This window comes from Theobroma umbraticum, unplaced genomic scaffold, assembly GCF_002168275.2.
Source record: "Theobroma umbraticum cultivar Fairchild unplaced genomic scaffold, ASM216827v3 scaffold_44.0, whole genome shotgun sequence".
NCBI classification, from domain to species: Eukaryota; Viridiplantae; Streptophyta; class Magnoliopsida; order Malvales; family Malvaceae; genus Theobroma; species Theobroma umbraticum.
This window is the reverse complement of record NW_018397255.1, coordinates 13,306,789-13,318,869: the sequence shown is the minus strand read 5'-3', so window position 1 is coordinate 13,318,869 and position 12,081 is coordinate 13,306,789. Positions and strand designations below refer to the sequence as shown.

Genomic DNA, 12,081 nt, shown 5'->3' with positions numbered 1-12,081 from the left:
TTTGATCCCAAATTAGTGAAAATCAAATATCAATATTGTTTTATAATCAACTCCTATTTATTATTTTAACATCTAATAACTTCACCATAATGGAAAATATTTTTCATAAAATGATTCAAACAACAAAAAATATTTTTGACAGTTTATCCAAGCAACAGAAAACATTAAATTTTCCATAAAATATTTCACATAGAAAAAATTTTCCTCCAACAAGTCATTTTCTAGTTACCAAAGGGACCCTGAGCTTTCAATTTATTTCCCATGGATATGCCAGATTATGAATTCTCATCAAAAGCTATATTTGTACAGGAATTTTCAATTTACTTAGATATTTTCAAGTTCTCTATTTTGTTGAGTTCTTACAAACTAATGACCAAGCTTTCCATCATCTTTTTTGCATTTTATCGTACTTCAAGGTCTTTATGGTTTTAGCAACTATCAACATGATTGTAGTTCATACTAAAATTAGGAGTGGAAACAAATTTTATTCGATCTCGGCTTCGATAGAAAAAATATATATCATACCAATAGCCTGTAGTTGCAATATCTGCAGCACCTCACTTGGGTCATCAACTTCTAGTTTCTTTTCCACCTGAAATCTTGGACTAGCAGCTAAAAGAAATGAAACAAATAGCTTTTTGAGTTCTGAAAGTTTCATGAAAAAGACAAAAGGGGATTTGATTAAGTTGTCGATTTTAACACACCATGTAAATGAAAAATTAGTTCACATGTATGAAAATGATACTTCAGGAAACTGAATTCTGGGTCATGATGATTTCTAGAACTCATCTTAAAGTTAGAATGTGAAGGAAGCAAACTGTATAACATGTTTCCTTCGACCAGGCTGAAAAACCATAAAGGTACTTCATTAACTATACCAAAAAAGTATTTGTTTTAAGAGCAATGATGATTTTCATTGATGAAAAGTGCTTATCAAGGCTCTTTATAGTTCACAATATAGCACATATAAAAAAAGTGAATTAATCTCAATTTTGTAGCAGACTACCTACTAGGAAAATCATTCATTTAAAGAAAGTTTTCTTTTTGATTTTGCTGAAAATCTGCGAACAAGCATGCATATACATATAGATATAAGGATAAACATCAAACATATCTTTGAATTATTAGAGCCAGGAATTAAATTACTGAAAAACATGCAGTTGAGGAACAGAGTTCTTACTGGATCTTTCTTTAGAGGATTCTGGCTTGAGGCTGGGGGTCCCTGCATCATTACTGGACTCCAGCTTGACACTGGTGGTTTCTGCAACATTAGCGGATTCTGACTTGACACTAGGGGTTCCTGCATCATTCACACACACACATTAATTCTCATTAGGCCGGTTCTGGAACCACAGAGCTAGCGTTGATAACATGTATCACTTATATATTCTCAACTTTTTGCCATGTCATTTACTAGTTGAGCCGAGACCGAATTGACAATATATGTCACTTATACCGCTAATTGGCTTATACAGCTCAGTATGGACTATTGAACAGACCAGAAAAAGCGTTCATATTCTTGATATTACTAAAGAAATTTAAAAATTCTAAGTTATCACTGCATCAAATTTTATAGCATCATCCCCAAAGGCCACAAACTTCGTAAGACATATATGTAATAATATTATCATCCCCCAACATGTACCAATTTATAAAATAATTTTTTAGAACATCAAATTCAAGAAGAACACAAGCATCCATGAGTAAAGCATAAAATTGGTCATAGGAAAAACATCCAATTCAAGATAAGAAGTTCTCACCAGAATTTTCCTCTGTGGATTTTGGCTTGGTGCAGGGGGTTTCTGCATTATGCAAAGTAAATTAGTTCCTGCATCTAAGTATCACGATGAAAAATGCCACCTTAAGACTTTACAAAAACACAAGTGGGACAAACAGGACAACGATACCCAGATTCCCACTTTAATCTTTGACTACAAAACTTAGACTTTAGGAATTGTTTGTAGGCTGGTGGAAACTAAGCTTGAGACCATATACCATTGGTTCACTTATTCTTTGGGCTCACACCTATTTCAACTTCACTAAACAGAAGGAAACTGCTGACTTTCGTAATACTCCAAAAGCAAAAGTAAAATGTTAAGCTCATCTCTTTATCAGAACATAAGTCGATGAGAAAGCATTAGGCCAAGAAATTTCCCATAATATATGCAAAAGGATGAAGCAAAACTCAAACATCCAATCAACATACATGAAGAAATAAAAGAGTGATTGGATTTCAATAATAAAGAAACAAAAAAATCAAGCGAGATTGTGGGTGCCATACCTTTGTGTCTCTTGAAACATGCCAGAGAACAACTGGGAAGTAATGGAAAAAGAAAAGAGTAAAATAAAAAATACCCAGACAGAAACGGAAAAGAAGAGAGAGAGAGCGGGCAGAACTTACTAAGGAACAAGACAAGAGGGGCACTTGTACTTGGATTGAGCTTGGTTGCAAACTTGACACTGCCGTGAAGGACCTCCCATTCTACCTCTGCCACAAATAACAAAGCAACAACCTACTTGACATAATAACGTTTGATTACAGAGCTAAAAGTTAACCCAAGAAGACCAAAACAGCTATTGATCTTAGGACGGAGAGAGTTACGAGAATGGCGGAGTTGGGACGAAGCGTCGACTCCCAGTTCAGTCCTCTGCTCTCTGTCTTCAAGTTTCAAGATTTTCCCCTTTTGTCAAAGTGTTGTGTCGAATCGGTGAGGTGCTCGGGGTTGATTCACCTGTTGAATCTTTACTTTTTCTAATGTTTTTTTTTTCTCTGGAAAAGGTGAAGGTGAAAACAGGAAGTTCAATCTTTATGAAATTCTAATTTTCGAGCTACAAGAAAATAGGGGAAAATTCTAATGGTTAATAGCAGGAATAAGCCATCGGTCAAAACAAAAATTTATCATTTAAACCCTAAAATTCTTCCGACACCTTCTTTTTGCTGCTATATTATAATTTTTAGTATAAAATAAAATAATTAAAATCAATTAAAAAAATTTATATAAAATAAGAAACAAAATTTTCACACGTCAAAATCTTTAGTTTATTTCTTCTGTTTTTCTAACCTTTTTCTTCCCTTTTTTTCTTTTCTTTTTCATTTATTTCTTTTACCAAAACTAAAGAAAGAAGAAGCAACTGAGGTGATGGCACTCCCATGGGAGTTTCCTAAGTCAAGGTTTCTAGATTGTTATATGTAAAATGACAAATCATAATTTTTTTTTGCTTTTACAAAGATTAAGAAAAAAAAATTTAAAATTTAAAATTTAAAATTATTTAAAAAATTTTTCTCTTCTTTAATAAAAAAATTAATACTATTATTATTATATAAGTTTAAAAGTTATTCTATATTTTTATGATTTTTTTATTTTAACATTTAAAATCGAATATATATTTAAAACAAACTTATTCTGCTTTAATTTATTAGATAGTTAAAAATGACAAGAATACTCTTATTGATAATTTTATTCAAAATTAAAATTTATATAATTTATTTTACTAAATAATTTTAACTTAATTTTAAAAATTATTATTTTTATAATAATTTCATAATCTTAATTTTCCCTTTCCTTTTTCCTTTGTTCTTTTGGTTTTCTTTTTGAAAAAACAGTTGATTTTTGAGAAGATCCCATGTAGGACTCTCAAAACTCAATTACGCGAGCATTGCTGCCGTATATTTCATAGAATAGATTTAAAAGATCATTGGCAAAACTTAATTTTTTTCAAGCATTAACATGTCTTTCTTTTTTTAATTTTACAAAAAGATAAATCGATAAATTTTTCTATCTGATGAAGTTTGTACAAATTGTTAATATTGTAAATTTTCTAAAGAATCAATTTTAGCAGTAAGTGTAGATATTACTTGTGGGTGATAATTTATGTTAAACATTGTTTTTGAATATTCAACCCTAGAAGCAAAGAAATTAGGAATCACCAAAAGGAATGTCTCAGCTCTCAAGCTTGAGGAAAGAGTGAAATCCAATGGGGTTTCAATCAAGTACACAAGTAATCACTCAAGTGGCATTGTAATTGCCTCACAGGTATAGCATTTTGACGCCTTGATATTTGCTAAACTGTCTGTGCTTGCCAGGAATGGAATACCCCAAATAAGAAGAGTGGGTACAATAACTCAAATCCAGATGAATATATTGGAAATGTATGTAAAACAAGTTTTTCTACATATAAAGTCCTTCTGGAACCCCTTCTTTCTTTTTAAACATCACCTTCTCCTTCGCCTTCTTAAAGTCTGCATGCGTCACCTGAAACATGGGATTTCCCAAATCAGACCATTGGACCGAAAGCAATTACTTGATATATTTAGATTCAGGTAAAACTTCTACCAACATTTGAATCACCCACCATTTGCTATATATGCAGAATTATGACTCCAATTGCAAATACCAATGACAAGTCTAATTCTACCTCACACAAAGAGGATATATCAGAGTTACCCTTCACTAGGTGTGTGCAACTTCAAACCGAACCGAAACAGAGTTCAGTTCAATATTCAGTTATTTCAATTAATTAAGTTCGGTTAAAACAGTTTAATTAGTTCAGTTTTCAAATTTGAATTCTCTTAACCGACGTAACCACACTTACCAAATTGAGTAATACTTGAAGAAGATAAGCGAACTTTGAGTTCAAAAAGCAAAACAAAATTCTTCCTTCTTTATTATTCAAATAAAAGAACAAAACAAAAGAAAATCTCAACAACTAGAAAAAAAAAACAAAAAAAAAATCTCAACATGGGATCTTGTAAAAAAATGCTACATCCTCGCATTTTTTTCCTTCATCTTCATGAGTTCGGTTTTCTGTAACCGAACCGAACAAACTGAAGTAGTTCAGTGTTCAATTTTTAGGTTACTAAACTACTTCGGTTCCGTTTCATTTTTTAAGAAGAGCAGTTCGGTTTTTTCGGTTTTGGGATTTTCAAAACTGATTTAACCAAACTAACTGTTTGCACACCCCTATCTTCACTGCTTTTCGCAGAATTATGGCACCACAAACAGTCCAATACAGCCAAAAATTGGCCATACCCAAAATATAAGTAGTTTATCAAGGAAATAACCTAAATTTGAAGAAAATGAAGCCTTCCACTTGCAGAGAGAAGGAGATCTATACTGTCCCTTATGGATCTTAATAGCTTGCAGAAGAAAACATTTTGACACTACAGTTTTCAATTTATTCATTTTGTATATAATTCTAAACAAAACAGTAAAATGTTCAGTTCTCTTCCAAGGGAGGTACATATTTCTGCATCTCTTTCCTAAGAACACAGGATGACAGAATATATCGACAATGAATCCTTTTTTCTCACTAAACAACAAAAATTTAGCAAAGTTCTTTTTATCCTATGAAAAATTGAAAGTGAAAGGAGACTTGAGTCTATTTATGGGTTTTACGAAGCAATGTCAGTTCTAATGGCTATGAATCTTGTATCCAATTCTAAAAGCTATAGACTCAGAAGGTATATATGTTGTATTAAACTTATATGTTACATAATAAAATACCTTATAATAAGAAAATAGAAGTATTTATATGAATCTCACCTTCATGCGGCGTTCCCTTAAAGCAAGTAAACCAGCCTCAGTACATATTGCCTTTATATCAGCTCCAGAAAACTCATCTTTAGTCATAACAAATTCTTCCAAGTTTACATCATCAGCCAATGTCATCCTTGATGTATGTATCTGTAGTCCAAAGATTTGAAAATGGCTTAGTATAATAATGAAGCTAGCCTAAAGACACTAACTGCTAATGAAAATGAGAAGAGAAAGATAAAAATATGTGATAAAGAGTTTCAAGACACCATGAAACAATATACATACCTGGAAAATACGCCTCCTTGTTTTGATGTCAGGTAGGGGAAATTCAATCTTCCTATCAATTCGACCAGGGCGAAGCAAAGCTGGATCCAGACTTTCAATTCGATTTGTTGCAAGTATCACTTTGACATCTCCTCTTGAGTCGAAGCCATCTAATTGGTTCAGCAACTCCAACATGGTCCTCTGAATTTCGCGTTCACCACCAGAATGGGCATCATACCTGTACAGCAGATTATTAATGACAAAGCAGACTTCCACTATAGCATAACTGTTTCAAAACTTACCTCTTAGTACCAACTGCATCAATTTCATCAATGAAGACAATTGATGGGGAGAGGTCATCGGCAACTCTGAAGAGTTCCCTAACTAACTTGGGACCATCTCCTAAGTACTTCTGAATTAATTCACTGCCAACAACACGTAAGAAAGTCGCTGATGTAGAATTTGCCACTGCCTAAAAAGAACATAAATGACATAACAAGCTCAGATACATTGAAACAGCAGAAACAACCAGATCAACTAACAATGTGATACTAGTGCAAACAACTTGCTATGTCCAAAATAAATAATTAAGAGTTGTATAATATACGAAAAATCATATATTTGGAAAGTTGTCATGCCTGGCACCTTGTGTTCATGTCTAGACATGAGATGTTTTATCTTCTAATCAAACAAGAGATTAACATAAAACTCAGGGATGGTGGAAGAACTAAGATTAAACGATCAGATATTACAGACAGACGCACATCAAAAGAAAAAGGTCTAGCATAAAAACATAAGAAACAAACCTTTGCAAGCAATGTCTTGCCTGTCCCAGGCTCTCCATACAATATAACTCCTTTTGGAGGCTTAATACCAATATCTTCATATAATTCAGGGTGAGTAAGAGGGAGCTCAACGGCCTCTTTAATCTCCTGTATCTGAGCATCCAAACCTCCTATATCCGCATAAGATTCCAATGGAGCCTTTTCAACCTTCATCACTGATACCATTGGATCAACTTCATCTTGCAGAAGTCCAACAACAGACAAAACCTGAGAACATACAATAACCAAGCATAAATTTCTTTCTAAGAGCAAAGGAACTGTGTGAAATGGAACATAATGTCTGATAGAAAATGCTTACAATCTAATGAAATAATAGATGCAGAACACTCAAATTCAAGAAGATGATTCCTATTATCCTTTTAATATAGACACCACTCAGTAATAGGTAAAAAATTAGATTTATACTAGTATTTTGGATTAGCAAGGGTCTGACTCACACAATATCCCCTAAGGCACGAATATCATCAACTACGATAGCAAAGAAGCAAGCTGATGAGCCAAAACCCCATTCTTGGCTTGTTTATTCAAATTTTACATCAAGCCTCACTCAATTTTATTTAAGAAACTCTCAATATTGAGAGATAGATCATGGTTCAAACTCATTTACAAACTCAAGTTTGACTAAAAGTTCATTTTGAAGCTCAACAAGGTGCTCCAATTTAAGCTTGATTAAGAATGATTATTAAAACCCTCTTACCTAGTACAATTCAGAAGAAATTATCTCATATATGATAAATATCAAACCACTAATTCTGAACAGCAGCAACTTCAATCAGATTGCAGCTGCAGACCCAAAATTTAAAATTATTCTAGAACTGATTCTAAATTGCATATTCAAAATTCAGCAGAATAGTCCAGTACTCTTTCAGCTAAAATAATACTTAAATCCTTTTCCTTTCACAGTCTCTAGTTTAAAAAAAAAAAACCACCCAAAAAGACAAAAACTTTAATTACCTTATTGTGCATCAAAATAGCACAACCAGGCTCCAACTGATCCTTATCAACAAACGATAAAATCCCAACATAATACTCCGGCCCAACCGACGACGAAACAATCGCATGATTCTCATCAATCAGCTCCTCCAAATTACCCACACTCATTGGCGACCCTCTTAAATCATCGACTTTAGATCGATCCTCCTCCGCTTTCTCTTCCTGCGGTTTGAGCCGTTCCTGGTTAGCCACGAACTCTTCTTCCATCAGTAAGTAGTCCTTGATCCGCTCCAGCTTTAACAGCCGGAGCTTACACTTGGTCAGCGGCGTTACTGTGGGGAGCCGAGCCGCGGCTTCGGGTCCTTTCTGTTTTCGTTGCCTGCGACCCACCCTGGCAGGGGGTGCAGCTGGCTCAAATTTCTTCTCTTTCTTGTCAGAGCCATCGGACTTCCGGTCTCCTGGGAGACCTTGCCGGTTCAGACCGCCCGGTGTTCCCTGACCCATGGTTTAGGGTTCGTCTTTGGTCTCTGCGAATTGAGCTGATTTTTGGAAGAAGTTGTTGGGTATTTATTTGAAAGCTAGTGCTTTGTGGCCAAACCACCTCCTGGGTTTCATTTTTATACAGTGGAACGAGCGTTTCCATTTCCTGCGTTGGAATGCTGGGCTCGGATTCAATTGGACACGTAATTTCTCCAATTCATTGGACCTTTCACTCATGTAACTTAGATGTCGTTTGGTATATTACAATAAAATGTGATTGTAAGTAATATGATTGCAAGTAATATGATTATAGAAAAAATAATATTACAATATTTGGTATGTAAGTAAAATAATGATTAAAATGCAGGAAAGTGCAAGCAATGTGATTACAGGGAAAATAATATTACAATGTTTGGTATGTAAGCAAAATAATGATTAAAATGCAGAAAAGTGTAAGCAATGTGATGACAGGAAAAATAATATTACAATGTTTGGTATGTAAGCAAAATAATGATTAAAATGCAGGGAAGATAACATTATAGTATTTGGTTTACAAGTACTTTAGTGGGAATGTAATGTTAATTGTCAAAATTACCCCAATTATTAAAATATAAGTTTAATATTTTATATTTTTATTATTAATTTCTATATAATATCATTCTTAAATAATTTTTAATATCATATATTTATTTTTATTTATTATTATAATATTTTTTTTTATTTTTAATATATTTATATTTTTATTATTAATTTTATATAATATCATTTCTTAAATATATTTTAATGTCATATATTTATTTTTATTTATTATTATAGTATTTTATATTTTATTTTTAATATATTTATATTTTTATTATTAATTTTTATATAATATCATATTTTGAATATATTTTTAATGTCATATATTTTATTTTTATTTATTATTATAATATTTTATATTTTATTTTTAATATATTTATATTTTTATTATTAATTTTTATATAATATCATTTCTTAAATATATTTTTAATGTCATATATTTTATTTTTATTTATTATTAAATATTTTATATTTTTATTTTTAATATATTTATATTTTATATTATTATTTTATATAATATCATTTCTTAAATATATTTTAATGTCATATATTTTATTTTATTTATTATTAATATTTATATTTTATTTTATATATTTATTTATATTATTAATTTTTATATAATAATATTTTGAATATATTTTAATGTCATATATTTTATTTTTATTTATTATATAATTTTATATATTTTATTTTCATTTCTTTAATATTTTTTTATATTATATATTTTATTTTAATTTGTTTTACCTATATTATATAAATGTTAATTTTTTATATATTTTTTATTTTATTTTTATTCTTATATTATATATTTATTTTAATATTTTTATTTTAATTATAATATTAAAAATATTTTTAATAAGGTAATAAATTGAAGGGTAAAATTGTCTTTAAGAACATTGCAGAGTGCAATGTAATGTGATTGCATTGGTTTTGGACTGCAATCACATTACATCCATTGGCTGTAATGTGATTGCATTGCAATCTTACATTGCAGTGATCTGTTACAAAACAAACGCTGCAATGTAATTTAATAAGCCACATTGCAGGTAATGTGCTTTACATTGCAGTGTACCAAACGGACCCTTAGGTCCTGATTGGCCTTTTTTATATGATTTTTTTAAAATTGAATAATTTTAAAGTTCAAATTACACTATAGTGATTTATTGTAAAATATATATTATAGTAATTTATTTTAAAATAAATACTGTAATATAATTTAATTAGATATATTACAAAAAATATATTCTCACTTCTTTCATATCAAATGGTATCAAATGTCATGTCCTTTCAATCAATTCATTTGAATTAAAATAAAATTTACAAGATGAGAAAATATTTATAATTTTATATTTGGTTGAGATATACTTATAATCATATTAATTTATATTGAATAAGGGTTATTTCATAAACTCATTAGTGCAAGCATCAAGAAACAGGAAGAGAGGTACTTTTCATCTTATTCTTATTCTAGATGGAAAATTTAAGACAATATGGATAGTACTGATGAAAGTCTTAGTTCCTCCCCACGTCTCGTTTTCCTTTTCGGCCACTAGCTATGCCAGGGATCCCACTTATACTTGAGACGATATTGTTTGTGCTTAAAGCTGTATAGATATATTCCATCATTCTGGGATTTCCACCGGCAATTCCCACCACCACATTCGTTTTCGATGAATTTGTCATCCACCCAGAAAACGTCAAGAGTCTTCTGCCCACCACTCCACCACATATGGCAGGAGAAGCGAGTTCTTGAGAAGAAATCAGTCCGAAATTTCCATTGAAACTCGTCGTGGACAGGGATATGGTGGAGGCCAAGGTCATCATCTTTGGATTTGCAATGAGCTTCAAGAGTCTCGTTTGTGCTAAAGCCATTGATAACGTGAACGCGACACCTATTCATGATGGAGTAGGTGACAAGAGATTGACTCATGCAAAGTATGAGAACAAGCATGATCATCAGGTTTTGGGTGGGATTCATTTTCATTTTTGCCTTTTGCTTTGGTTATGAAACTGTTGTGAATGGTTCTTATGGTCTGGTTTTCCCATCCATCCTTTTATATAGGTGAAGAAAGAAACCATGCCTCGCTAATAGTATCAATTGATAGGTCCACAATTAAGACACACTTATTCCTTTATGTAACCATGACTTTATTTCTATAAAAAAACAATTGTATGACTTTAAATGAGAAGCTTATACATTCAAGTTCTTAGAGCATGCATTTATGGGGAATTGGCAAAGAATCAATTGGTTTTGAATTCAATTAATTGTGGATTTGGAATAGCTTGAAAAAGATGAAACAAAAACAATGGGGAGATTTGGAGTTATTTGCATGAAAACTAATATAATTATGCTGCCAGGGAGGCTGACAAATGGATTATTTATTAAATGCATTTGAGTATTTGACTCATTAATTGATGCATGATCCATTATCTAAAGAGCAAGATTTAAATCCTCATTCTTCCAATTAAAAAAATGAATTATTTATGAAGGGTGCAACTAGCTAGGCATAAACAAAGGAAGGGAAGGGTTAACTTCTTGCATTAGTTCTCTATACACATTTACATGTATACATCTAGAGAAGCTTTACTGATGTATTTGGAATAACACAAGGCTTGACTAACCTCTGAAGTATTAAAAGGAGGATTTAGTTTTATCAATAAAATAGTTTAGCCTTACAAATTGCAAAGGTCAAGCCAATATATACCTTCACAAAATTAAACTTTGATAAAATTAATTAAAAAACTTGATTAATTTCTCTGATTAAAGAAAATAAGTTTGGGAGTGCTAAATTGTGAATAAAAAGTAAAAAAAGAAGAAGAAAAAGATGAAATATATATATGGAGAGAGAGAGAGAGAAAGAATAAAGTGTTTAATTAATGAAGGAATAAAGGAGAAGAAAATAGAAAAAGGGTGATTAGGAGAAGTGAAAAATAAAACTCATTATAGGTTATAGAATGATTATGTGTTTAAGATGATTTGAGCTACAAATTTTCCTAAATCCTACCTTGACCATAGCCATACATTACAAGCTTACTAAAGTCTTAAGGATCCTTGAGTGAGTGTTAGTGTACATTAGTAGAGAGAGGGATGAAAAGCAAACATATGAAACTCATGACTAATTTGAATTTTGCACAAGTCTAAATTTATTCAAAGGGCATGATATTCATTGAAAGAAACTACACACATGGGAATTCATTTGATTACATGTTTTCAATTGAGTTAAAATGTAAACTTGAGCAATATTTATGCTTTGCTTTGAGTAGGGAAATAAGATAATTGATGAGGAAATTAAAAATTGAACTTTGACTTGGTACAACTAACTTGTAGTTAATTGGCATCACCTTTCATGTTTCTTTCTTTTGTTTCAACGTTTTGCTTGAGGATTAGCACAATATTAAGTTTAAAGGTGTGATAAATATATTATATAGAGTTATCTTGCACT

General features: G+C 31.3%; 2 protein-coding genes across 2 annotated transcripts in view; both read right to left on the bottom strand.

The window, feature by feature from the left end:
- The window catches only part of LOC110409975 (HIT-type Zinc finger family protein), an 8,341-nt gene extending 5,271 nt beyond the window's left edge, over positions 1-3,070 (bottom strand). Inside the window, exons 1-5 of the mRNA XM_089785775.1 lie at positions 2,402-3,070; positions 2,282-2,313; positions 1,761-1,802; positions 1,181-1,300; positions 526-612 (exon numbers count right to left, since the gene is read on the bottom strand). Of these exons, the coding sequence (XP_089641901.1) occupies positions 526-612; positions 1,181-1,300; positions 1,761-1,802; positions 2,282-2,313; positions 2,402-2,481 (361 nt within the window). The 5' untranslated portion in view covers positions 2,482-3,070. The remainder of the gene's footprint in view (positions 1-525; positions 613-1,180; positions 1,301-1,760; positions 1,803-2,281; positions 2,314-2,401) is intronic.
- Positions 3,071-3,909: 839 nt separating this feature from the next.
- Positions 3,910-8,179, bottom strand: LOC110409341 (26S proteasome regulatory subunit 4 homolog A). The gene is made up of 6 exons (XM_021418651.2): positions 7,601-8,179; positions 6,608-6,853; positions 6,104-6,273; positions 5,823-6,039; positions 5,544-5,684; positions 3,910-4,253 (listed from the first exon to the last, which is right to left on the bottom strand). The coding sequence occupies exons 1-6, from the start codon at positions 8,081-8,083 to the stop codon at positions 4,170-4,172; spliced, it is 1,341 nt and encodes a 446-aa protein (XP_021274326.1). The 5' UTR covers positions 8,084-8,179; the 3' UTR covers positions 3,910-4,169.
- Between the last annotated feature and the right edge of the window lie 3,902 nt (positions 8,180-12,081).